This window comes from Procambarus clarkii, chromosome 58 (genome assembly GCF_040958095.1).
Source record: "Procambarus clarkii isolate CNS0578487 chromosome 58, FALCON_Pclarkii_2.0, whole genome shotgun sequence".
Taxonomy (NCBI): domain Eukaryota; kingdom Metazoa; phylum Arthropoda; class Malacostraca; order Decapoda; family Cambaridae; genus Procambarus; species Procambarus clarkii.
The window spans coordinates 33,479,169-33,503,261 of NC_091207.1; the positions used below are offsets into that span (position 1 = coordinate 33,479,169).

The 24,093-nt window shown below is 43.0% G+C and overlaps 1 protein-coding gene across 1 annotated transcript in view; it reads right to left on the reverse strand.

Annotated features, from left to right (window-relative positions):
- Positions 1-12,011: 12,011 nt before the first annotated feature.
- Positions 12,012-24,093, reverse strand: part of LOC138353612 (beta-1,4-glucuronyltransferase 1-like) — a 31,403-nt gene continuing 19,321 nt past the window's right edge. Inside the window, exons 4-5 of the mRNA XM_069306811.1 lie at positions 20,891-21,052; positions 12,012-12,373 (exon numbers count right to left, since the gene is read on the reverse strand). Of these exons, the coding sequence (XP_069162912.1) occupies positions 12,176-12,373; positions 20,891-21,052 (360 nt within the window). The 3' untranslated portion in view covers positions 12,012-12,175. The remainder of the gene's footprint in view (positions 12,374-20,890; positions 21,053-24,093) is intronic.

Below are 24,093 nucleotides of genomic sequence, written 5' to 3' on the forward strand. Positions count from 1 at the left end.
GAAGTACTGAAAGCGGCGTTTGGTCACATTTGTCCCAAACCTTCCTGCAGTTTTTAAAATATCCCAAACATCCCAATATCGAGGCCTGAGCCATATTTTGGAGCCAAATTTCGGCTCTCTGCACGTATTCGCAGTTTGATATTACGACTTTTTATGCCCAACATATGCCAAGTACTGAAAGCTGAAGTGAGTCACATTTTGCACAAACCCCCCTGCAGTTTTCAAAATATCCCAAACTTCCCAATTTCGAGGTCTGAGCCATATTTTGGAGCCAATTTCCGGCTCTCTGCACGTATTCGCCGTTTGAAATTACGACTTTTTATACCCAACACATGCCAAGTCCTGATAGCGGCAGTGAGTCACATTTTGCATAAACTCCCCTGCAGTTTTCAAAATATCCCAAACTTCCCAATTTCGAGGCCTGAGCCATATTTTTGAGCCAAATTCTGGCTCTCTGCACGTATTCGCAGTTTGAAATTACGACTTTTTTGTACCCAACATATGCGAAGTACTGAAAGCGGCGTTTGGTCACATTTTGCACAAACTCCCCTGCAGATTTCAAAATATCCCAAACATCCCAATATCGAGGCCTGAGCCATATTTTGGAGCCAAATTCTGGTTCTCTGCACGTATTCGCAGTTTGATATTAAGATTTTTTATACCCAACATATGCCAAGTATTGACAGTGGTGTTTGGTCACATTTGTCCCAATCCCCCCTGCAGTTTTCAAAATATCCCAAACATCCCAACTTCGAGACCTGAGCCATATTTTGGAGCCAAATTCTGGCTCTCTGCACGTATTCGCAGTTTGAAATTGCGACTTTTTTATTACCAACATATGCCAAGTACCAAAAGCGGAGTTGGGGCACATATGTCCCAAACCTCCCTGCAGTTTTCAAAAAATCCCAAACATCCCAATTTCGAGGCCTGAGCCATATTTTGAAGCCACATTCTGGCTCTATGCACGTATTCGCAGCTTGATATTGCGACTTTTTATACCCAACATATGCCAAGTCCTGAAAGCGGCAGGGAGTCATATTTTGCACAAACTCCCTGCAGTTTTCGAAATATCCCAAATATCCCAATTTCGAGGCCTGAGCCATATTTTGGAGCCAAATTCTGGCTCTCTGCACGTATTCGCAGTTTGAAATTGCGACTTTTTTATACCCAACACATGCCAAGTACTGAAAGCGGCGTTTGGACAAATTTGTCCCAATCACCCTTGCAGTCTTCAAAATATCCCAAACATCCCAATTTTGAGGCCTGAGCCATATTTTGGAGCCAAATTCAGGTTCTCTGCAGGTATTCGCAGTGTGAAGTTACGACTTTTTATACCCAACATATGCCAAGTACAGAAAGCGGCAGTGAGTCACATTTTGCACAAACTCCCCTGCAGTTTTCAAAATATGAAAAATATCCCAATTTCGAGGCCTGAGCTATATTTTGGATCCAAATTCTGGCTCTCTGCACGTATTCGCAGTTTGAAATTACGATTTTTTTATACCCAACATACACCAAGTACTGGACGCGACAGTGAATCACATTTTGCACAAACTCCCCTGCAATTTTCAAAATATCCCAAACATCCCAATTTCGAGGCCTGAGCCATATTTTAGAGCCAAATTCTGGCTCTCTGCACGTATTCGCAGTTTGAAATTACGTCTTTTTTATACCCAACATATGCGAAGTACTGAAAGCGGCGTTTGGTCACATTTGTCCCAAACCTTCCTGCAGTTTTTAAAATATCCCAAACATCCCAATATCGAGGCCTGAGCCATATTTTGGAGCCAAATTTCGGCTCTCTGTACGTATTCGCAGTTTGATATTACGACTTTTTATGCCCAACATATGCCAAGTACTGAAAGCTGAAGTGAGTCACATTTTGCACAAACCCCCCTGCAGTTTTCAAAATATCCCAAACTTCCCAATTTCGAGGTCTGAGCCATATTTTGGAGCCAATTTCTGGCTCTCTGCACGTATTCGCCGTTTGAAATTACGACTTTTTATACCCAACACATGCCAAGTCCTGATAGCAGCAGTGAGTCACACTTTGCATAAACTCCCCGGCAGTTTTCAAAATATCCCAAACTTCCCAATTTCGAGGCCTGAGCCATATTTTTGAGCCAAATTCTGGCTCTCTGCACGTATTCGCAGTTTGAAATTACGACTTTTTTGTACCCAACATATGCGAAGTACTGAAAGCGGCGTTTGGTCACATTTTGCACAAACTCCCCTGCAGATTTCAAAATATCCCAAACATCCCAATATCGAGGCCTGAGCCATATTTTGGAGCCAAATTCTGGTTCTCTGCACGTATTCGCAGTTTGATATTAAGATTTTTTATACCCAACATATGCCAAGTATTGACAGTGGCGTTTGGTCACATTTGTCCCAATCCCCCCTGCAGTTTTCAAAATATCCCAAACATCCCAACTTCGAGACCTGAGCCATATTTTGGAGCCAAATTCTGGCTCTCTGCACGTATTCGCAGTTTGAAATTGCGACTTTTTTATTACCAACATATGCCAAGTACCGAAAGCGGAGTTGGGGCACATATGTCCCAAACCTCCCTGCAGTTTTCAAAAAATCCCAAACATCCCAATTTCGAGGCCTGAGCCATATTTTGAAGCCACATTCTGGCTCTATGCACGTATTCGCAGCTTGATATTGCGACTTTTTATACCCAACTTATGCCAAGTCCTGAAAGCGGCAGGGAGTCATATTTTGCACAAACTCCCTGCAGTTTTCGAAATATCCCAAATATCCCAATTTCGAGGCCTGAACCATATTTTGGAGCCAAATTCTGGCTCTCTGCACCTATTCGCAGTTTGAAATTGCGACTTTTTTATACCCAACACTTGCCAAGTACTGAAAGCGGCGTTTGGACAAATTTGTCCCAATCACCCTTGCAGTCTTCAAAATATCCCAAACATCCCAATTTCGAGGCCTGAGCCATATTTTGGAGCCAAATTCAGGTTCTCTGCAGGTATTCGCAGTGTGAAGTTACGACTTTTTATACCCAACATATGCCAAGTACAGAAAGCGGCAGTGAGTCACATTTTGCACAAACTCCCCTGCAGTTTTCAAAATATGAAAAATATCCCAATTGCGAGGCCTGAGCTATATTTTGGATCCAAATTCTGGCTCTCTGCACATATTCGCAGTTTGAAATTACGATTTTTTTATACCCAACATACACCAAGTACTGGACGCGACAGTGAATCACATTTTGCACAAACTCCCCTGCAATTTTCAAAATATCCCAAACATCCCAATTTCGAGGCCTGAGCCATATTTTAGAGCCAAATTCTGGCTCTCTGCACGTATTCGCAGTTTGAAATTACGTCTTTTTTATACCCAACATATGCGAAGTACTGAAAGCGGCGTTTGGTCACATTTGTCCCAAACCTTCCTGCAGTTTTTAAAATATCCCAAACATCCCAATATCGAGGCCTGAGCCATATTTTGGAGCCAAATTTCGGCTCTCTGTACGTATTCGCAGTTTGATATTACGACTTTTTATGCCCAACATATGCCAAGTACTGAAAGCTGAAGTGAGTCACATTTTGCACAAACCCCCCTGCAGTTTTCAAAATATCCCAAACTTCCCAATTTCGAGGTCTGAGCCATATTTTGGAGCCAATTTCTGGCTCTCTGCACGTATTCGCCGTTTGAAATTACGACTTTTTATACCCAACACATGCCAAGTCCTGATAGCAGCAGTGAGTCACATTTTGCATAAACTCCCCGGCAGTTTTCAAAATATCCCAAACTTCCCAATTTCGAGGCCTGAGCCATATTTTTGAGCCAAATTCTGGCTCTCTGCACGTATTCGCAGTTTGAAATTACGACTTTTTTGTACCCAACATATGCGAAGTACTGAAAGCGGCGTTTGGTCACATTTTGCACAAACTCCCCTGCAGATTTCAAAATATCCCAAACATCCCAATATCGAGGCCTGAGCCATATTTTGGAGCCAAATTCTGGTTCTCTGCACGTATTCGCAGTTTGATATTAAGATTTTTTATACCCAACATATGCCAAGTATTGACAGTGGCGTTTGGTCACATTTGTCCCAATCCCCCCTGCAGTTTTCAAAATATCCCAAACATCCCAACTTCGAGACCTGAGCCATATTTTGGAGCCAAATTCTGGCTCTCTGCACGTATTCGCAGTTTGAAATTGCGACTTTTTTATTACCAACATATGCCAAGTACCGAAAGCGGAGTTGGGGCACATATGTCCCAAACCTCCCTGCAGTTTTCAAAAAATCCCAAACATCCCAATTTCGAGGCCTGAGCCATATTTTGAAGCCACATTCTGGCTCTATGCACGTATTCGCAGCTTGATATTGCGACTTTTTATACCCAACATATGCCAAGTCCTGAAAGCGGCAGGGAGTCATATTTTGCACAAACTCCCTGCAGTTTTCGAAATATCCCAAATATCCCAATTTCGAGGCCTGAACCATATTTTGGAGCCAAATTCTGGCTCTCTGCACGTATTCGCAGTTTGAAATTGCGACTTTTTTATACCCAACACATGCCAAGTGCTGAAAGCGGAGTTTGGTCACATATGTCCCAAACCTCCCTGCAGTTTTCAAAATATCCCAAATATCCCTATTTCGAGGCTTGAGCCATATTTTGGAGCCAAATTCTGGCTCTCTACACGTATTCGCAGTTTGATATTTCGACTTTTTATACCCAACATTTGCCAAGTACTGAAAGCGACAGTGAGTCACATTTTGCACAAACTCCCCTGCAGTTTTCAAAATATCCCGAACATCCCAATTTCATGGCCTGAGTTATATTTTGGAGCCAAATTCTGGCTCTCTGCATGTATTCGCAGTTTGAAATTACGAAATTTTTATACCCAACATATGCGAAGTACTGAAAGTGGCGTTTGGTCACATTTGTCCCAAACCTCCCTGCAGTTTTCAAAATTTCCCAAACATCCCAATATCGAGGCCTGAGCCATATTTTGGAGCCAAATTCTGGCTCTCTGCACTTATTTGCAGTTTGATATTAAGACTTTTTATACCCAACCTATGCCAAGTATTGAAAGCCGCGTTTGGTCACATTTGTCCCAATCCCCCCTGCAGTTTTCAAAATATCCCAAACATCCCAACTTCGAGGCCTGAGCCATATTTTGGAGCCAAATTCTGGCTCTCTGCACGTATTCGCAGTTTGATATTAAGACTTTTTATACCCAACATATGCCAAGTATTGAAAGCGGCGTTTGGTCACATTTGTCCCAATACCCCCTGCAGTTTTCAAAATATCCCAAACATCCCAACTTCGAGGCCTGAGCAATATTTTGGAGCCAAATTCTGGCTCTCTGCACGTATTCGCAGTCTGAAACTACGACTTATTATACCCAACAGATGCCAAGTACTGAAAGCAGCAATGAGTCACATTTTGCACAAAGTCCCCTGCAGTTTTCAAAAAATCCCAAATATCCCAATTTCGAGGCTTGAACCATATTTTGGAGCCCAATTCTGGCTCTCTGCACGTATTCGCAGTTTGAAATTGCGACTTTTTTATACCCAACATATGCCAAGTACTGAAAGCAGAGTTTGGTCACATATGTCTTAAACCTCCCTGCAGTTTTCAAAATATCCCAAACATCCCGATTTCGAGGCTTGAGCCATATTTTGGAACCAAATTCTGGTCCTCTGCACGTATTCGCAGTTTGAAATTGCGACTTTTTTATACCCAACTCATGCCAAGTACTGAAAGCGGCGTTTGGACAAATTTGTCCCAATCCTCCCTGCAGTTTTCAAAATATCCAAAACATCCCAATTTCGAGGCTTTTGCCATATTTTGGAGCCAAATTCAGGCTCTCTGCACGTATTCGCAGTTTTAAGTTATGGCTTTTTATACCCAAAATATGCCAAGTACTGAAAGCGGTCGTGAGTCACATTTTGCACAAACTCCCCTGCAGTTTTCAAAATATCAAAAATATCCCAATTTCGAGGCCTGAGCCAAATTTCGGATCAAAATTCTGGCTCTCTGTACGTGTTCGCAGTTTGAAATTACGACTTTTTATACCCAACATATGCCAAGTGCTGAAAGCAGCGTTTGGTCACATTTGTCTCAAACCTCCCTGCAGTTTTCAAAATATCCCAAATATCCCTATTTCGAGGCTTGAGCCATATTTTGGAGCCAAATTCAGGCTCTCTGCACGTATTCGCAGTTTTAAGTTATGGCTTTTTATACCCAAAATATGCCAAGTACTGAAAGCGGTCGTGAGTCACATTTTGCACAAACTCCCCTGCAGTTTTCAAAATATCAAAAATATCCCAATTTCGAGGCCTGAGCCATATTTCGGATCAAAATTCTGGCTCTCTGCACGTATTCGCAGTTTGAAATTACGACTTTTTATACCCAACATATGCCAAGTGCTGAAAGTAGCGTTTGGTCACATTTGTCCCAAACCTCCCTGCAGTTTTCAAAATATCCCAAATATCCCTATTTCGAGGCTTGAGCCATATTTTGGAGCCAAATTCTGGCTCTCTGCACGTATTTGCAGTTCTATATTTCGACTTTTTATACCCAACATATGCCAAGTACTAAAAGCGGCAGTGAGTCACATTTTACACAAACTCCTCTGCTGTTATCAAAATAATCCAAACATCCCAATATCGAGGCCTGAGCCATATTTTGGAGCCAAATTCTGGCTCTCTGCACGTATTCGCAGTTTGAATTTACGACTTATTATACCCAACATATGCCAAGTACTGAAAGCGGCGTTTGGTTACATTTGTCCCAAACCTCCCTGCAGTTTTCAAAATATCCCAAACATCCCAATTTCGAGGCCTGAGCCATATTTTGGAGCCAAATTATGGCTCTCTGCACGTATTCGCAGTTTGAAATTACGACTTATTATACCCAACATATGCCAAGTACTGAAAGTGGCGTTTGGTTACATTTGTCCCAAACCTCCCTGCAGTTTTCAAAATATCCCAAACAACCTAATTTCGAGGCCTGAGCCATATTTTGGAGCCAAATTATGGCTCTATGCACGTATTCGCAGATTGAAATTGCGACTTTATATACCCAACATATGCCAAGTCCTGAAAACGGCACCCAGCAAACACAAATCATCTAGAAAACGTTCGTCTATCTCTTCCCATAGGTGTGGGAATGATTTGCATTGAGAATGTTGCAGGAGAGCCTTTGAGAAACTTTTAATAAAAAAATCCAAACACATAGGTTTTATAATAAATTGTTTTTCTACTACTATTTTGTTCCTAATGTATTACAAATAGTTTTTACATGTTTAAATATAAAATTTATGGTGTTTTTTGTCAAATTCATTAATAAATTGTGAATGATATTTATTGGCTCAGTGAAAGTTCAAAATCCATTTAGTTATAATATGATCAGAAAAAAGCAGTTATCCAAATTTTCTAAAAATCGCTCTTTTTAACACAATTTGACTCCTTATGCATTCCACTAAACACTAATATCATGTTTAAATATATAATTTATGTATTATTCCCTAAGATAATTTATATATATTATAAAAGTTGCTGGAAAGTCCGTTCGCAGGGGGAACTCTGGCATACACTGTAATTGTTGTCCGGTCACAGGGGGAACTCTGGCGTACACCGTACCCCAGTTCTATCATCTTGTAAGATGATTTTGCCTGCTTTACGTCTGCTGGCGATGTTCTATTTGCTGCATAAATATTGTCTTCCTGAGAGTACTGAAACGTTGACACCAGACGAGGTCTTGCTCGTTCAATGAACAGCTCCAGTTCGTTGAGGCGGGATGGGCATAGCGGCAGAACCCTCAGGTCCCGGCTCCAGCTCTTTGGTCCCTCCACTTACAGGTGTTTCTTCTGCTAAGTAGGCCTTTACCAGTCCTTTACCACTTTTCTCGTTACCCCATCATGCACATGATTGCAGGCCCAAGATGCAAATCGTGCATCCGCGTTTGCGAATCATGCACACTCTAGAGGGAACGTGCTGTTCTTACGTAGCCACCAAGTTTCAAATCTTGTTGCTCGGCGTATCAGGAACCTCAGTAGCAGGCAAGACAGGTATGCAGAGTGAGGAAGGCGGTAATACAGTGATGTATACTCTTTCCATGCGTAAGGCCATATATCAGGAGAGACAACACGTTACTAATTCCGTAAAGAAGACAGTTGAGAACCATCCTCTCAAAACACTTATAGAGACAACTAACGAGGGAGATTGAGTGAAAATCACTCTGCTGGTTAGGTTTAGGAATGGGAATAATAAGACTGTTAGTTCAATGACTGTGGAGCTCCCCATTTACGTAGCTCATATTATACAATTCAAGCAAGGGATTCCCTGGAACTAGCAGAAGCATATGCAGTATGCCGTAAGTAACTCCACCCTCCCAGGGTGATGTAGCTTTGCCTTAATGTAGAACAGAGTCTAGTTCGTATTCAGTAAAAGGCATGTCACAGTCATCCTCTTGATGAAGAATGAAGTCAAGGAACCTTACTCTATCAGCAAATCTATTATTTAATTCATTATGTGTGGGTAGAGGAAGACTGTCAAAGCTGGAAGTTGTGGCCCAAGCATCAACAAGCTCGTTTGCTCTATGCAGAGGATTAGGGTGTGAGATCAATGTGATATTTCTGGTCCACACCGCTCGTTGAACTACAGGGACAATAATATATGTTGTCTAGGGGATAATAATAATAAACCCTGTATCTAAATGCGTTCAACCAGGGTGCCTCATCAGAACGTACCATCAAGATTTAGTAATATGTTTTCAGAATTAGTAATATGATTTCACCAGGTCATAAAATAAAATACATATAAAAATTATATATAATAAATATTCAATCAGAATCTCACAAATTAATCACAACAAACTGGATGGCACTTTAAGCTACTATAATATACTAAGGACACTCGTGATAATTAAATCTACTACGGCAATATACAGAAACAACACAACAGACACTTAACCAAAATCAGTTGACTCCAAGCCCGCTACCAGTAAACTAAACTCTCCTCCAGCAGCAGAGCGTCCAGCTCTCTCCTCCACAAACATAACGAGTGGCAAATTTATATAAAATTATCTTACTTAAATGAGCAACATAACTCTGCTAAGGCAAATATAAGAACAACTTAAATATGAATGGTCAGTTTATGTAAATAGAATCAGTGGTAACATATTTTACATAAAACAATATATATATATATATATATAGAGAGAGAGAGAGAGAGAGAGAGAGAGAGAGAGAGAGAGAGAGAGAGAGAGAGAGAGAGAGAGAGAGAGAGAGAGAGAGAGAGAGAGAGAGAAGAGAGAGAGAGAGAGAGAGAGAGAGAGAGAGAGAGAGAGAGAGAGAGAGAGAGAGAGAGAGAGAGAGAGAGAGAGAGAGAGAGAGAGAGAGAGAGAGAGAGAAAGAGAGAGAGAGAGAGAGAGAGAGAGAGAGAGAGAGAGAGAGAGAGAGAGAGAGAGAGAGAGAGAGAGAGAGAGAGAGAGAGAGAGAGAGAAAGAGAGAGAGAGAGAGAGAGAGAGAGAGAGAGAGAGAGAGAGAGAGAGAGAGAGAGAGAGAGAGAGAGAGAGAGAGAGAAAATAATAAAGAGGAAAACTGGCAACTACACAACTACAAGCCTTCCTGTATTCCATTAGGAAGTTTACCCTGATCTCACGCACCCCGCACCTGTGACTTATCAAGCCCTGCTCCCGCCTCAACTGTGTTGCTAAAGTATATGACACATTACAAAAATATATATACATATACAGATAAATGAAGGAATTTAAATTAATATGCATATTAATGTGAGTATTCCTTAATAGGAATACGTAACACTGCAGCAAGAGAAAAATGCTGCTGTCTGTGTCTGTGGGATGTATATGGCTAGGTTAGCACCAACTGATGAAAATAAACCATTAAATTCTGTTGTTTTTCCAAATCTGTTGCAAGAGTGTAACCATCTTTGAATAGTTTTATCTGCTTGTTATTTATATGACTGTTGTTTAGATCCTAGAATATTAGAGATGGCTTTCCATGTGCTTTTCATGTTTCCTTTTGCTTCTTTGAATCTACTCTCATAATAGGAAAGTTTTGCTTGTCTTATTATACTGGTAAGCATTGATGGGTATCTCTTAACTACTTCTTTTGTAACTAGGCCAATCCTAAGTTTTTTTCATATTCATGTTTCTTGTTGCTTGATCTGAGTATACCATTTGTGAGCCAGGGGTTGTTTAATCTTTTGCCAGTTACTTACCTGTTGAGGAGACAATGAGTGTTGTAGAGGCTTAAAGTTTTGGAAAGGAAGATGTTGGCCAATTAATTTATATCCTGAGTATTATTGAATTCAGATTCCGAGTTAATATTGTGAGGTGCATTTGTGAGATTGCCTATTGCTGCTTCACTGTGTAGTCTGAAGTTTCTTGTTAGCTGGTGATGATATGTCCATGTTTGCTACGAGAAAGGTAGGATAGTGGTCAGTTGTTCTGTCAGCGATTATACCAGATGCAAGGGAAGCTGTTGTGTTAGTCCATAAGTGATCCACTGTAGTAGCGGATGTTTGAATGATTCGGGTGGGCTTGGTGATTGTCGGGATTAGCATACAAGAGTTCATGCTGTTTACGAAATAATCGACTTGAGGGTTATTTTGTTGACACAGGTCAATATTGAAGTCACCCTCTAGAATGATATTATTTTTGTTGAGGTTGCTGTTTATGATAGGATTCCTTAGGTTAAATGAGAATGCAGTTGTATTAGTATTGGGAAATCTATAGGTAGCTCCTATAGAAGGAGTATATAAGGGATTTAATCGAGAATTGATCAGAGGAATTTTCACAGTAGTCGTCTCAATCACTAATGACACTATTACAAATAAAGGTATCTTGGTAATAGATAGTTATGACACTTCTTTTTTTATTTGGCCTACAGTTGTGAATGACTGTATAACCAGCTAAGTTGTAAAGTTGGGTATGGCCTTGAGCGATCTTGTATGAAATTTTATGGGCAGGCAACTCGACCTCTAGTAAATCTTGAGTTTCCATATTTATGGACACCCCAATAACGAACATAAGGTGTGGTAGGGTTACCCTCATCACCTGCAGTGTACAAGGCTGGGGTTTGGTGGAGAACTCTGCTCAGCAGGTCGACGGAGGCGCTTCCAAGGGATGAGCAGAGGCACTCAGGAATGGGGGAAGAAGTATCTGTTATGCTGACTGACTGGGGGACTCGAGACGTCACACATGATGCTGTGAGGTGCTCAGTGTCCCATGATGCTGTGAGATGCTCAGTGTCCCATGACGCTGTGAGATGCTCAGTGTCCCATGACGCTGTGAGGTGCTCAGTGTCCCATGATGCTGTGAGGTGCTCAGTGTCACATGATGCTGTGAGGTGCTCAGTGTCCCATGACAATGTGAGGTGCTCAGTGTCCCATGATGCTGTGAGGTGCTCAGTGTCACATGATGCTGTGAGGTGCTCAGTGTCCCATGACGCTGTGAGGTGCTCAGTGTCCCATGATGCTGTGAGGTGCTCAGTGTCACATGATGCTGTGAGGTGCTCAGTGTCACATGATGCTGTGAGGTGCTCAGTGTCCCATGATGCTGTGAGGTGCTATGTCCCATGACGCTGTGAAGTGCTCAGTGTCACAAGACACTGTGAGATGCTCAGTATCACATGATGCTGTGAGGTGCTCAGTGTCCCATGATGCTGTAAGGTGCTCAGTGTCCCATGACTCTGTGAGGTGCTCAGTGTCCCAAGAGGCTGTGAGGTGCTCAGTGTCACATGATGTTGTGAGATGCTCAGTGTCCCATGATGCTGTGAGGTGCTCAGTGTCACATTATGTTGTGAGGTGCTCAGTGTCACATGATGCTGTGAGGTGCTCAGTGCCATGACGCTGTGAGGTGCTCAGTGTCACATGACCCAATCAATATTGATTCGTGCATTAAGAAGCATAGTTTCGCTCAAGAAAACGTCTTGATTGGAGAAGACAGTGCTCCTGTCGCAGTTCCGCTATCTACAGACATCCCTGATCAGACACAATAAAACAAAATATAAAAAGACAATAAAAACTTTTATTTCACATAAAATACACTCCTGAAATGCTTCTACAAATGTGAGAATAATCTGTGTATAGCACATGAGCCTCACATCCATACACTATTGACAAAGTCACTCCATACACTATTGACAATGTCACTCTCTCTGTCCAACTCTTTTGTCATATAGAACAATTTTTGCCAGAGCCGAAGAGGACATCGTATTGATGCTGGATCTTGTTGTGGATTAAGATGTTCTGGGGGCCCACAACTGCCTCCCTGGCAGGCTCCGTGCGATACACCTTGATGCCCGGCCGGTGCACGAGGAAGGCGTTGTCCAGCACGTGGAACTCGTAGTCGTGCAGGCACATGATGTATGCCTGGTGGGGTGGGCAGGAGGAGACAAAGGTTAAATGCATCACAAGGTCATGAAGTATATATATTCGAGGTAAGGAACTATTATTGTTGTATATATTTACATAAGTGACTTTACCTTCTTGTTGTTCCTTGAAAATTGTCCACATTCAGGTTGTTGCTAATTTCAGTTTTATTTGGGCTATTAGACTTCTTCAAGTGCGTATCTAAGGTTACTTGAAGCAGAAAAGGTGAAGAAGTAGCACCAAACAAAACTGATGAAAACATGTATGTGATTTCACTGTTTGGATCACTAGGATTCCTGAACCATAAGAACTTCTTGTAGCAAACTGAAACTCACTTTAATGTGGATATCTCAAGGATTGTGTTCTTATCTTCCCCTACATTTTGTGTATTTTAATGTGAACGTCTAATACCTGAAATGTATTGTACCAAACTTTGTGTCATTTGTAGTTAATTTACAGGATGTTTGAATATATCAGACAAGATGCCAAAGTGAATTACATAGAAGTACAAATATGGCATTATATGAGCATTGAAATTGCTCCATTTGTCACTTGTGGTAAATCCTTTCCAGTTGTTTACTCAAGGGTGAGGTGTATTGCACAACTTTGCATTTATCCAGCCTATGCTTGAAGCTATCATGTGTGTGCTTCTGTTATTGCATTTGGTAATATATTCCTCAGAGCTGAAACTCCGTTTCCAGATCAGAGTTTTCCTATTTCTTTTCGGCATCTAAACTTCATCAAATTTAATACATTGAATCTGTTCAAGTTTTGACTTAAATGTTTATAGTTATTTTGCTCGTTTTAAAAGGGCATTTGTAACCATTACTCATCTCTCCTCGTTCTCTAAGACCTTCTGCCAAGGGAAATAGTGTTTACTTAGCCTGCTTTCATTAGGAAGGTTTCTAGTGCCTGGATTAACTTAATCGCTCATTTCTGTATACGCTGAAGAGAAATTACTTTGATTCTATAACATGGTGTCGGAATCTGAGCTACATACTCTTAGTTGGGTCTCTCTCGGGCAGGATATTGTAAGTAACAACAAAGCTTTTATTACTAGCTTGAGCTCCCTCGCTGTGCATAAATATACAGTGATGACACTTCGAGTGTAACACGCCTCTCACGGGTGACACACCTCTCAAGGGTGACACGCCATTCAAGGGTGACCGTCATGTGTGGGTGAGTAAACACATGTCAGTGCACGGTTGTGATCATCTAGTCCAGTAAAGTGTAAACTGAGGTCTCATTCTTACCATTCAGAGTGATAGGACCGTGTTTTGCTGCCAATGGTATTGTTTAGCTGTTGAAAGCGACACTTTAGATTAACGTTACGTAGCTTCATGTCAAAGTATATTAATGAGTAAGTTTATTGAACCAATTTATTTTGCTGTACACGTGACTTTCCGTCATCCCTTTTTCTGAGTACTGCCCCATTATTTTCTGTTATTTAATTATTGCTACTTGTTTTAATTGGGTTGGCTCAGGGTATCAAGACCCCATAGCCTCAAATACTGAATACAAATTCGGTGTGATAATTCATTACTAGATTGCTTAAGCAGTTGAGGGACTAACGACGGTGACCTAGTATGCTGGGTTGGTGATGAGAGTTGACCAGAACCTTACATCTGGTGTGTCCACCAGGGAGCCCTGGCAGTTGCAAGCCCCACACCCTGACACCTGAGATACAGTGAACCTCGGCAGTTGCTCTCGCCTGTTGTTATTCTCTGCAACGTGACCTCATGCAGTGTGACCACCACCGGTGTTGGTGCAGTCCCATGCAATTGCAGGTTGTTGTAGGAAGAAAACAATAAAAAATAAATACCCTCACACCGATGTAGACTGGAGAAGAAGACGTGTTTGGTACACCTGGCATACCGATTCGCTCGAGTGAGTCACACAAGTATCATGCTCTCAGATATCGGCGGATGGTTGGAAAGTTTATTACAGAAAAACTCATACAGAAGAGCCCAGTATCATGGGACCATCCGCAAGGAGCAGGCAATTACCTAAAAGAGGATCACCCAGTCACGTAGTAGTTGTGGACGTTGCTAGACACTTATAATTTATTTATTACAAGGGGCAAGTTGATTATGATGGATGAATATTTCCTCGCGAGGTTGAGGCCGAGGGACTGAAAGGCTCCCTTACGGTGAACCTCCAACCAGTGCAGAAGGTGGACATATCCTTCACCTGTCAGCAGTCGTCTTTTGTTGGAACTTATTTAGTTAAGTACTTCACTGTTAATTGTCTGATTTTGATAATTGTTTTTCTTTACTTCGGCCTCAGTGACCAGGATTCTGTTCAAATTTTGCATTACAGCTTTAGTTTGAGTAAATTTGACAAAAATTTGTGTTTCAGTCATCTGTGTTCCATATCTCTACCACCTACCGAGGCCTAAAGAGATGATTGTTACTAATCTGCCACATAGGGTCAACGGAGACATTATCACTGTGGGATGGATTTTGGGGAGTTCACTACAAGGCCGCTTCACAGTTCGAGCCTCAAGATTACACAAAGGTGCTGGCAGACTTGGCGACTGGTCAAAACATCAGACTCCAGGCCAGAAGGTCAGGCATTATAGCTCCCTCAGTACCATCACCAGCACAAGACCCTGCCTAGCGGTCTCATCTGGAAGAGACAGTGGACGAAGGAGATGCGAAGCTTTCATCCCTTTCAGGTATAACTGGCATAGACAAGCATGAATTAGAGTAGTATGGATTCGAGTAATAGTCAGTGAGTACTAGGAGTGGGAACCCCACCTGAGGTCGGGTTCCAGGTCCCCCCACTCTGTCCAGGAGCACTGGGCCGTTTATGGGTATTAACTGGAGTTCTTTCTGGTCATCAGTTCTGAAAAGGGGATTGTGCATCAAATTAATAATGACCCAATTAGTATCGATAACCTCTAGAAGCTCATAAAGCAGTTAATCCCACTATGTGCGAATCCAAGTCAAATGCCGATAGTTTCAGAAAGACGACCACGTTATTTACTTGATTTGGAGTCTAAAGTGAGAAACTACGATAGAACCGCGCTCCTAGCCACCACATCAGGAGTCCACCTTCATGCTCCGAGTCACTACATCAAGAGTCCACCTTCATGCTCCGAGCCATCACATGAAGCGCCCTACAACCTTTGCGTCTCAAGTGTATCTCACGTGTACCTGCACGCTGTTATGTCAAACAATAAACCTGACACATGTGGGAGTGCTTGTGGGAGAAGACTGCCATCTATGCCTTCCACCAGCCCAGCTATGCCATGCCTGAGTCAGTGTAGCTAATACAGCCTCATCCAGCTGTTAATTTAAGGAAATATGTATTGGAAGTGAATGTGTCAACGCTAGCCGACTGAAAGTATAAAATCTCTACTATTTGTGTCAAGCGAAACCTTGTGTTGCTCTCGGTGATTTGTCTGTGAAACGTTTGTCTGTGTGGTAAATGCTCTCCAGACCTGTTGAGCACACTCGGGGACTTGAGTTAGAAGAGATTCGCCATCAGCATGAAGCAGCTATGGTAACAGTTAAACAGACGTATGAGCAGATGCTGAAGGAAGTACAGCAGCGCTGTCGTTGTCATCGCGAAGAACATAGTGAGTATATGAGTATAGTGACCTGGACAGTAACCCACAGTCAGCAGCCAGGACTGAGAGCAGTATAGTGAGCGAGGCTCACACACCTGGTGACTTAAATACCACCACTCGTCTAGCTAGTGGGTTTGATATATCACAACTAGGACTTGCGGAACTGGAAAGCCTTTTAAAAACAGTGCTTCCAAATCCCTTAAAACAGAATTCATAAATAGAATTCATAAATAAATATGAATTCATAAATCTCCCACAGAATTCATAAATAGTCAAAGAATTCATACGAGAGACAGTGTATTGCAGCTGTATTGCCTTGCAGCCAGCTGCATCACAGAACTTAGAGGGATACCAGGAGTGATACAAAGCAAAGCAAAGGGACAGTAAATTACACAAACACACATATAAGCTCTTGTGGACAAAAAATTAGATATCAACTATGGATCCCTCCACAAACTTCCCCCAATACAACGGTGCTTCGTATCCTCAGTTGGAACATAGCATTCCTGATCACCACAAAGTGACGACCGAGCCCATTGATGTCGTCTGCCTTCAGGAGTGCAGAGTTCCCACCAGGTCTCCACTCCCCCCTAAATTACTCTCCTTTGCTGTCTATAACCTTAAATCCAGTCACTCTTGTATTTTGTATGTTAAGAAATCCCTTCCTCACCAGCCACTCCCAGCCAAGTCAACCAAAGGGCTTCAGTATCATGGTGTGAGGATCTACGTGGGGAACTCTGCCCTCAATATCTTTAACCTGTATGCTCCTAGTGATAAGTTTAATTATACTGACCTTCCTATCTGTATTCAGACTGAGCCTACCAACATTACAGGTGATTATAACGCTAGACTTAGGAATATTGGTAATTCATAGCTCAGTAATCGTAACGGCAACCAACTGTTGTCACTATTAGGTAGTCACAATGATGCACAGAGTGTGGGTGGCCTTAAACCGACGAATATCTATGGAGGTATTCTTGATCTATGTCTCGGTTTCAACGTCTCCCACACCGTCTGCGTCTCTTTAATAGTGTCAGATATGGCGTCTGATCATCTGTCCATATTAGCCACTGTAAGCATCGGAAGCTCTATTTGACACAAAAGCAACAATTTTGTTGCTTATGTGTCAGAATGGTACAGTTCATCTGAGCCTTCTTCAGTTAAAGATTTTAACAATGAACTCACAGGTACTATCGAACAGTTTATAGAATCACTTAATCCATCGTCCAGGCCACGTAATCCAAATTACACTTTTGCCTATTATAATGATTCCAAATTATATACAGTAAAACGCACTGCCAGAAGAATTGGACTAACTTATAGAAGGACCCGCACTGCTGAAATGCTTAAGCTCTACGTATGGTAGAGCTGAGGCAGACAGACTGGGAAACTTTTGTCATCGATCTCAATTCTCACACGCAACTAAGCCGGGCATGGAAGGATATAAACAAGATTAAAGGGAAAAAAACTGCAGAGATCTCGCACCCTAATCATCTGCACAGAGCAAATGAGCTTATTGATGCTTGGGCCACAATTTCCAGCTTTGACAGGCTTCCTCTACTCACACAGAATGAGTTAAATAATAGATATGCTGATAGAGTAAGGCTCCTTGACTTAATGCTTCATCAAGAGGATGACTGACATGTTTTTTTACTGAAGAGGATGTAGACTCTGCTCTACATAAAGACAAAGCTACATCACCCGGGGAGACTGGAGTTACCGTCTTCTTTACAGAATTAGTAACGTGTTGTATCCCTAGATATATAGCTTCATGCATGGAAAGAGTGTACGTCAATGTATTACCACCTTCCTCACCAGAGGAAGGTGGTAATACAATGCACTTCTATACTCAGCAATGTTACGGTGCCCTCTCCTTATTTCTCCCTAATGCCAGCGTTAAGAGTCATATTCTCGTACCTTGCAGGTTCACTCCTGAGATGCAGGGAGTCATTTGATATAAGAGGCTACTAAATAGATTACTTATTTATGGAGAAATTATCATTTATAAGATTTGCAGGTAAGGGGGCTTATGCCCCTAATACTTGAGGGGCGAGAGAGAGAAGCACAGCCACAGCGTGAAGAGCGGGAGAGGGAGGCGCAGCAGCAATATAAGGGACGAGAGAGAGAGAGAGGCACAGTTGTAGCAAGAAGAGAGAGAGGCACAGCTGCGACGTAAGGTTCAGCTCCAGATGCGCCGAGCCGAGGTAGAAGTGAACAAGGAGGTCGAGCTGAGACGTGTTGAACACGGGCTAGTCTCGGTACCTGCACGCCGGGACGACCTCAAGGCAAGGAAGTACGACCTACCAACCTTTGAATCTCTAGAGGCCGAGGCTTTCTTCAACCATTTCAAGAGGATAGCAACATTGAAGAAATAGCCGGAAGAGGACTAGTATGCGTTGGTGCAGAGCAGACTGACCGGTGAAGCGAAAGAGGCTTATAACATGTTAGACACTGAGGAGTGTGCCAGGTACGACACAATCACGAAGGCGGTGCTCCACTCATACAGACTGACTATGGAGGTCTACCGGAAACGTTTTCGTGAGTGCAAAAGAGCATCGGGGAGGTCGTATGCTGAGACTGCTTGTGGCATGGAGCGCAAGTTTCTCAGGTGGCTGAAAGCCGAAGAGGTGGAAACGATGGAGGACCTGAAGTAGTTGATTGTGATGGAAAAGTTCATGTCGATGCTCCATCCAGAACTCAAGGTCAAAGTGAAAGAGGCAGGAATTAAGGACCTTAAAGCTGCCGTGGACAGAGCCGACATGCTGGAAGAGGCACTACATGCAGGCGATGAGTCACAATAACGTGGCTAAAGTATGTTGAGCAGATCACACACTAGAAGGTGAAGGGACGACGAGGTTTCGGTCCGTCCTGGACCATTCTCAAGTCGATTGTGTCGTCGAAGAAACCGAAACATCGTCGTCCCTTCACCTTCTAGTGTGTGGTCTGGTCAACGAGGCACTACATCTCCGTAGGGAGGGACCGCCCTGACACTCGCCTTACCCATGGTTTGGAGGGAACTTCAAGAGTTCAGGAAGAGCGAGGACGGGCGGGGCTCTCTCAAGAGCTTACCCAGTGAAGTGAACCCCCGGTTCAGGAGCTCGAGGGACGCTGGGAGGAGGCCCCAATGTGTTAGTGGCGGACCTAACTCTGTAGCAGGAGCTACTGCCAGAGAACCGACGACGGGGAGTCCAAAGAGGACCCAGGGTACGTCTGCCGTTGGTGCTACCAGGGTGACTGGTAGCGGGTCGCCCAGGGAAGGCGGCCGATGCTTTAATTGTGGAGGTCGGGGACTCTGTGCTCGAGAATGTGGCCGACCCAAGCACGGTGGTAACGTGGCTTTCGTAAGAGTAGGAAGCGAGGAAGCCAACGATACCCTAGGTAAGATGCCAGTGATGAGGGAGAAGAGGATTCACCCCTTTGTATGAGGGAACAGTGAAGATAAGAGTGCAACTGGCACTTTAAGTCTTTTAATTTATCAGCACATTTAATACAAAAGATAATCAGTTCAGTTCAATTCAGTTAATAGTAATAATAAATATCCTTTCTTAATTAATTCAGACGCGATCCAGCCTCTCTCGTAATACGTCACATTCTTTACGCAATCGTTAAAAAAAATACAATATATTAGCAAGAAATATGGCAGAATAATACTGACATTTCCTGTGCCTCGGTCTTGATAATAAAGTCTGTCACTCGAGTCTGTGTTACTGAGTAGACAAAACAGTTGCATTTCTTACGGAGTGACTCAACGAGATAAAATTAATAACTGCTTGAAATAATCTGTGGCAAATAACCTGGGAGTAATTCGACCTTATTTCGTAGTGTAATGATTTTTTATAATATTTAATTAACTAGTTCATGATGACGAAGTCTGGCAAAGTATTTTATGGAAGATTGTCCATGAGGGACAAGGAGTTACGGACGCCAGATGAAGGAAGGTTGCATAAACACAGAGAACTCTCAGCTCGTGTTCATTATCAGTGCTCAAGAAATCTTTCTCATTGGAAAGATATATATATACGCCTTGAAGTGTACCCAACTTCTCAGTGAATATACACAAAGTTTATTCTAGTCCCGAGGAAAGAGAGAGAGAGAGAGAGAGAGAGAGAGAGAGAGAGAGAGAGAGAGAGAGAGAGAGAGAGAGAGAGAGAGAGAGAGAGAGAGAGAGAGAGAGAGAGAGAGAGGGAGAGAGAGAGAGAGAGAGAGAGAGAGAGAGAGAGAGAGAGAGAGAGAGAGAGAGAGAGAGAGAGAGAGAGAGAAAGAAAGAGAGAGAGAGAGAGAGAGAGAGAAAGGGGGAGAGAGAGAGAGAGAGAGAGAGAGAGGGAGAGAGAGAGAGAGAGAGACAGAGAGAGAGAGAGAGAGAGAGAGAGAGAGAGAGAGAGAGAGAGAGAGAGAGAGAGAGAGAGAGAGAGAGAGAGAGAGAGAAAGAAAGAGAGAGAGAGAGAGAGAGAGAGAAAGGGGGAGAGAGAGAGAGAGAGAGAGAGAGAGAGAGAGAGAGAGAGAGAGAGAGAGAGAGAGAGAGAGAGAGAGAGAGAGAGAGAGAGAGAGAGAGAGAGAGAAAGAGAGACAGAGACAGAGAGAGAGAGAAAGAGAGACAGAGACAGAGAGAGAGAGAGAGAAAGAAAGAGAGACAGAGAGAGAGAGAGAGAGAAAGGGGGGAGAGAGAGAGAGACAGAGAAAGAGAGACAGAGAGACAGAGAGAGAGAGAGAGAAAGGGGGGGAGAGAGAGAGAGAGAGTGTGAGAGAGAATGAGAGAGAGAGAGAGAGAGAGAGAGAGAGAGAGAGAGAGAGAGAGAGAGAGAGAGAGAGAGAGAGAGAGAGAGAGAGAGAGAGACATACAGAGAAGAGTGAGAGACAAAAAGGAGTGAGAGACAGAGAAGAGTGAGAGACAAAAAGAAGTGAGAGACAGAGAGGGAAAAGAGAGTGGCATAATTTGTACTAACCTGAGTCATTTTGTTACTCATGCCTTCCCAGGTGAGTCTATCATCATAGAGAGGGTCGAGGTTGGTGCCCACGAAGAAAGGCTCCCAGGACTGGAAAGGCGGCGTTCGTTTACCAATTTGGAATACAGTCATGCCTGGCTTCACTGGGGCCTCCGACCACTCCTTCCAGAAAATGTAGTTTGAATATTTATATGAATTACTTTACATTAATGCGTTTTTTTAAACATGATTCAATGAGATGTGGATTATTTAACAATTAAATGTTTTGGTGAAGACTGCTGATATTAAAAAGCAAAAAAATGATGCTACCATAGCATTTAAAAAGAAGTCTATTGACAACTTTTCCAGCAATTGGTGACAGGTTGCCGACCCAGCATCACACACACACACACACACACAAAACATGTGTGTGGCCGCAGCTTGACCAACAGAGAGGGTAATGTTTATGTGGCTGCCAAGGACGGTCTACAAGTACAGTCCCACACCAGTTGTCTGTCATTCCTCCACAGGTGTAGTGTGATTCCATCCAGTTGACCAGCAAAGTCAGAAAAGTGATGGGATATTAGAAGACGAGGCTCTCTCCCTACTGGACGCTGGGCAGAGGAAAGGCTCTACTTGATGATGGCTCCACATCTGCTTTGCCACAAACACACTTACATAGAGTGTGGATTAGAACAGCAAGGCAGCTGCAATACAAAGCCACTGCAGATCCAGAAATGTATACCTGTAACATAGGGAATGCCAAAAGGAAATCCACTGCATGGGGAGCATATATGGTTGAGAGGTGAGCATGTTACTGGGTATTGTTGTTGTCTACAGCAAAGTTGTAGTCTCTTTGTCCACGATGGGGCTGTTCCAGGTGGATAGTTTGTTGATTTTTGGTAGTGTTGGTCTGATTGCTGTGGTTGCCAGGGTATCCCAATTAGTGATGCATTCTGTTCAGTATGTGTCATGTATTCTTGTAAGTCACCTAAATTATCAGGTAAAATTTCCATCATCAGGTCATCTGATGCTGAAGGGAGAGACAGGAAGGATGAAACAGCAAAATGGGTAACAATATGGACACCAAGGCCACCGAGTCTGACTGGAAGAGTTTCTTGTTTAATCTGACAGTCATTAAGGGGAAGGTTGACAGCTATTTCTAACACGATTTTCTTAATAGAAACTACCAAAAGTTTGTAACTGTTCCTGGACGATCTGCAATCGTCCAATAACAGTTACAAACTTTTGGTGATTTCTTTTAAGAAATCCCCTTGCTGGACACCTTCTCTTGATCTGATTTCATGTTTGCCAGAGAATAACTTTGATTCACTACTGTAGCACGATAGAATGAATGGGCAAAGAGGACGGAAGTGGCAATATACAACACGGAGCACTGCATCTCTTCGGACCGTGTTGAAGGCATTTATAATGTCCAGTTTGATTAGAGACTTTCGGTCAGAGATGTTGCCGATGTATGCTCGTTCTGAACGAGCGGCAGCTTCACAATCTTGTGGACCACCAATTGAAGTTGATTTGGCTTCACCAATTGAGCCGCTTGTTGGCTGATAATGCCTGAACAACGAGGCGTAAGATAATGTTGCCAACCGTGATTGGCATGGCCCCGTCTATCTTATTAAGTGTACAGCGGTAAGCACCAAAAAATAAAAAGTGGGTTGATGACCTCTGGTATACCATTATGAACGTGTTGACAAGTCTTATGAGTTCTGTAAGAAGACCTCATGCAGCATCACCAAGTACCGGGCTAAGCCATTGCTTGACATGTTGGCATTTTTTCTTGTAAAGCCACCTGCTAACCTAGGTGGAAAATAATAAGTGTCATTATAGATTTCAGGTTCGCCAACAACTGATGGGTCTAATCTGGTGTCATATGCTCATGGTATGATATTGTTTCGTATGAGTGTGAGTGTCTGTTCTGTAGAGCTTCTGCTGTGGCAGAATTGTGTGAAGACATTTCTTCATGGCTGGGGATGACTCGAATAGTGCCTGCTGTATTTCCTTGTTAAATTTTACATTTTGATTTGTGCTCTGATGTTGGAAGTTTTCAATATGTTTTTGTTACAAATTTAGTTGTTGGTGTTTTTTGCTGGATGAGGCAGGCGAACTTGGTTATCTTCTCTTGGGTATTCATAGACAATCTTAATGACCGTAGGTGAAAGTGATCTGTTTCCTCCTTGGAGAGACGAAGATATAAAAAAGAGGATATAATGACATGTTAGAATAGTTTCTGGAGTATTATTGACTTAGATTTGAGAGTTTGGCTATTGTTTTGTGGCGGGATGCTTTTTGGAATATATGTTAATGTTGTAGCAGATGCAGGCTTGTTCGCATTTGTGTTCCACACGTGTGCCCCAAAGAATGAGGTGATTTGATAAAAATGCTATGCCCAAGATTACCTTCAGAGTGCCTGCGAGATGATGGAGAATTAGCCTCGGCTATCATCATCTTTTGTCCGGTTGTGATGGTCGAGTGGTTAAGGTGTCCTGTACACCATTTGCAGAGTGCTCCTGGCAGTATGGGTTCAAGTCACTTTTGGGGTGTGAGTTTTCAGATGTGTATATGACTGGAATCACAATGCGGATTCAGAGCTGGCAGGTCCACCATCGACATGGTCTTTTCCCTCAGACAACTGCAGGAGAAATGCAGGGAACAGAAGCAGCCACTCTTCGTAGCCTTCATAGATCTGACGAAGGCCTTCGACCTCGTCAGCAGGGATGGCCTGTTCAAGATCCTCCCCAAGATCGGATGCCCACCCAGGCTCCTCAGCATCATCAGATCTTTCCATGAGAACATGAGGGGCACCGTGGTCTTTGATGGCCTAACATCAGACGCCTTTGACATCCGAAGTGGAGTAAAGCAGGGCTGCGTACTGGCTCCAACCCTATTCGGGATTTTCTTCGCAGTTATGCTGCTGCACGCTTTCGGATCTGTCACGGAAGGCATTTACCTCCGGACGAGGTTGGATGGAAAGCTCTTTAACCTCACCAGGCTGAGAGCCAAGACGAAGGTTCGGCTGAGGTGTCTGTGCGACTTCCTTTTTGCCGACGACGCAGCAGTCACTGCCCACTCAGCTGAAGACCTCCAACGGCTCATAACCCGCTTCAGCGAGGCCTCTCAGACTTTCGGACTCACCATCAGTCTGAAGAAAACACAAGTCATGGGACAAGGAGTGGACTCCCCACCTGACATCGGCATCTCTGATT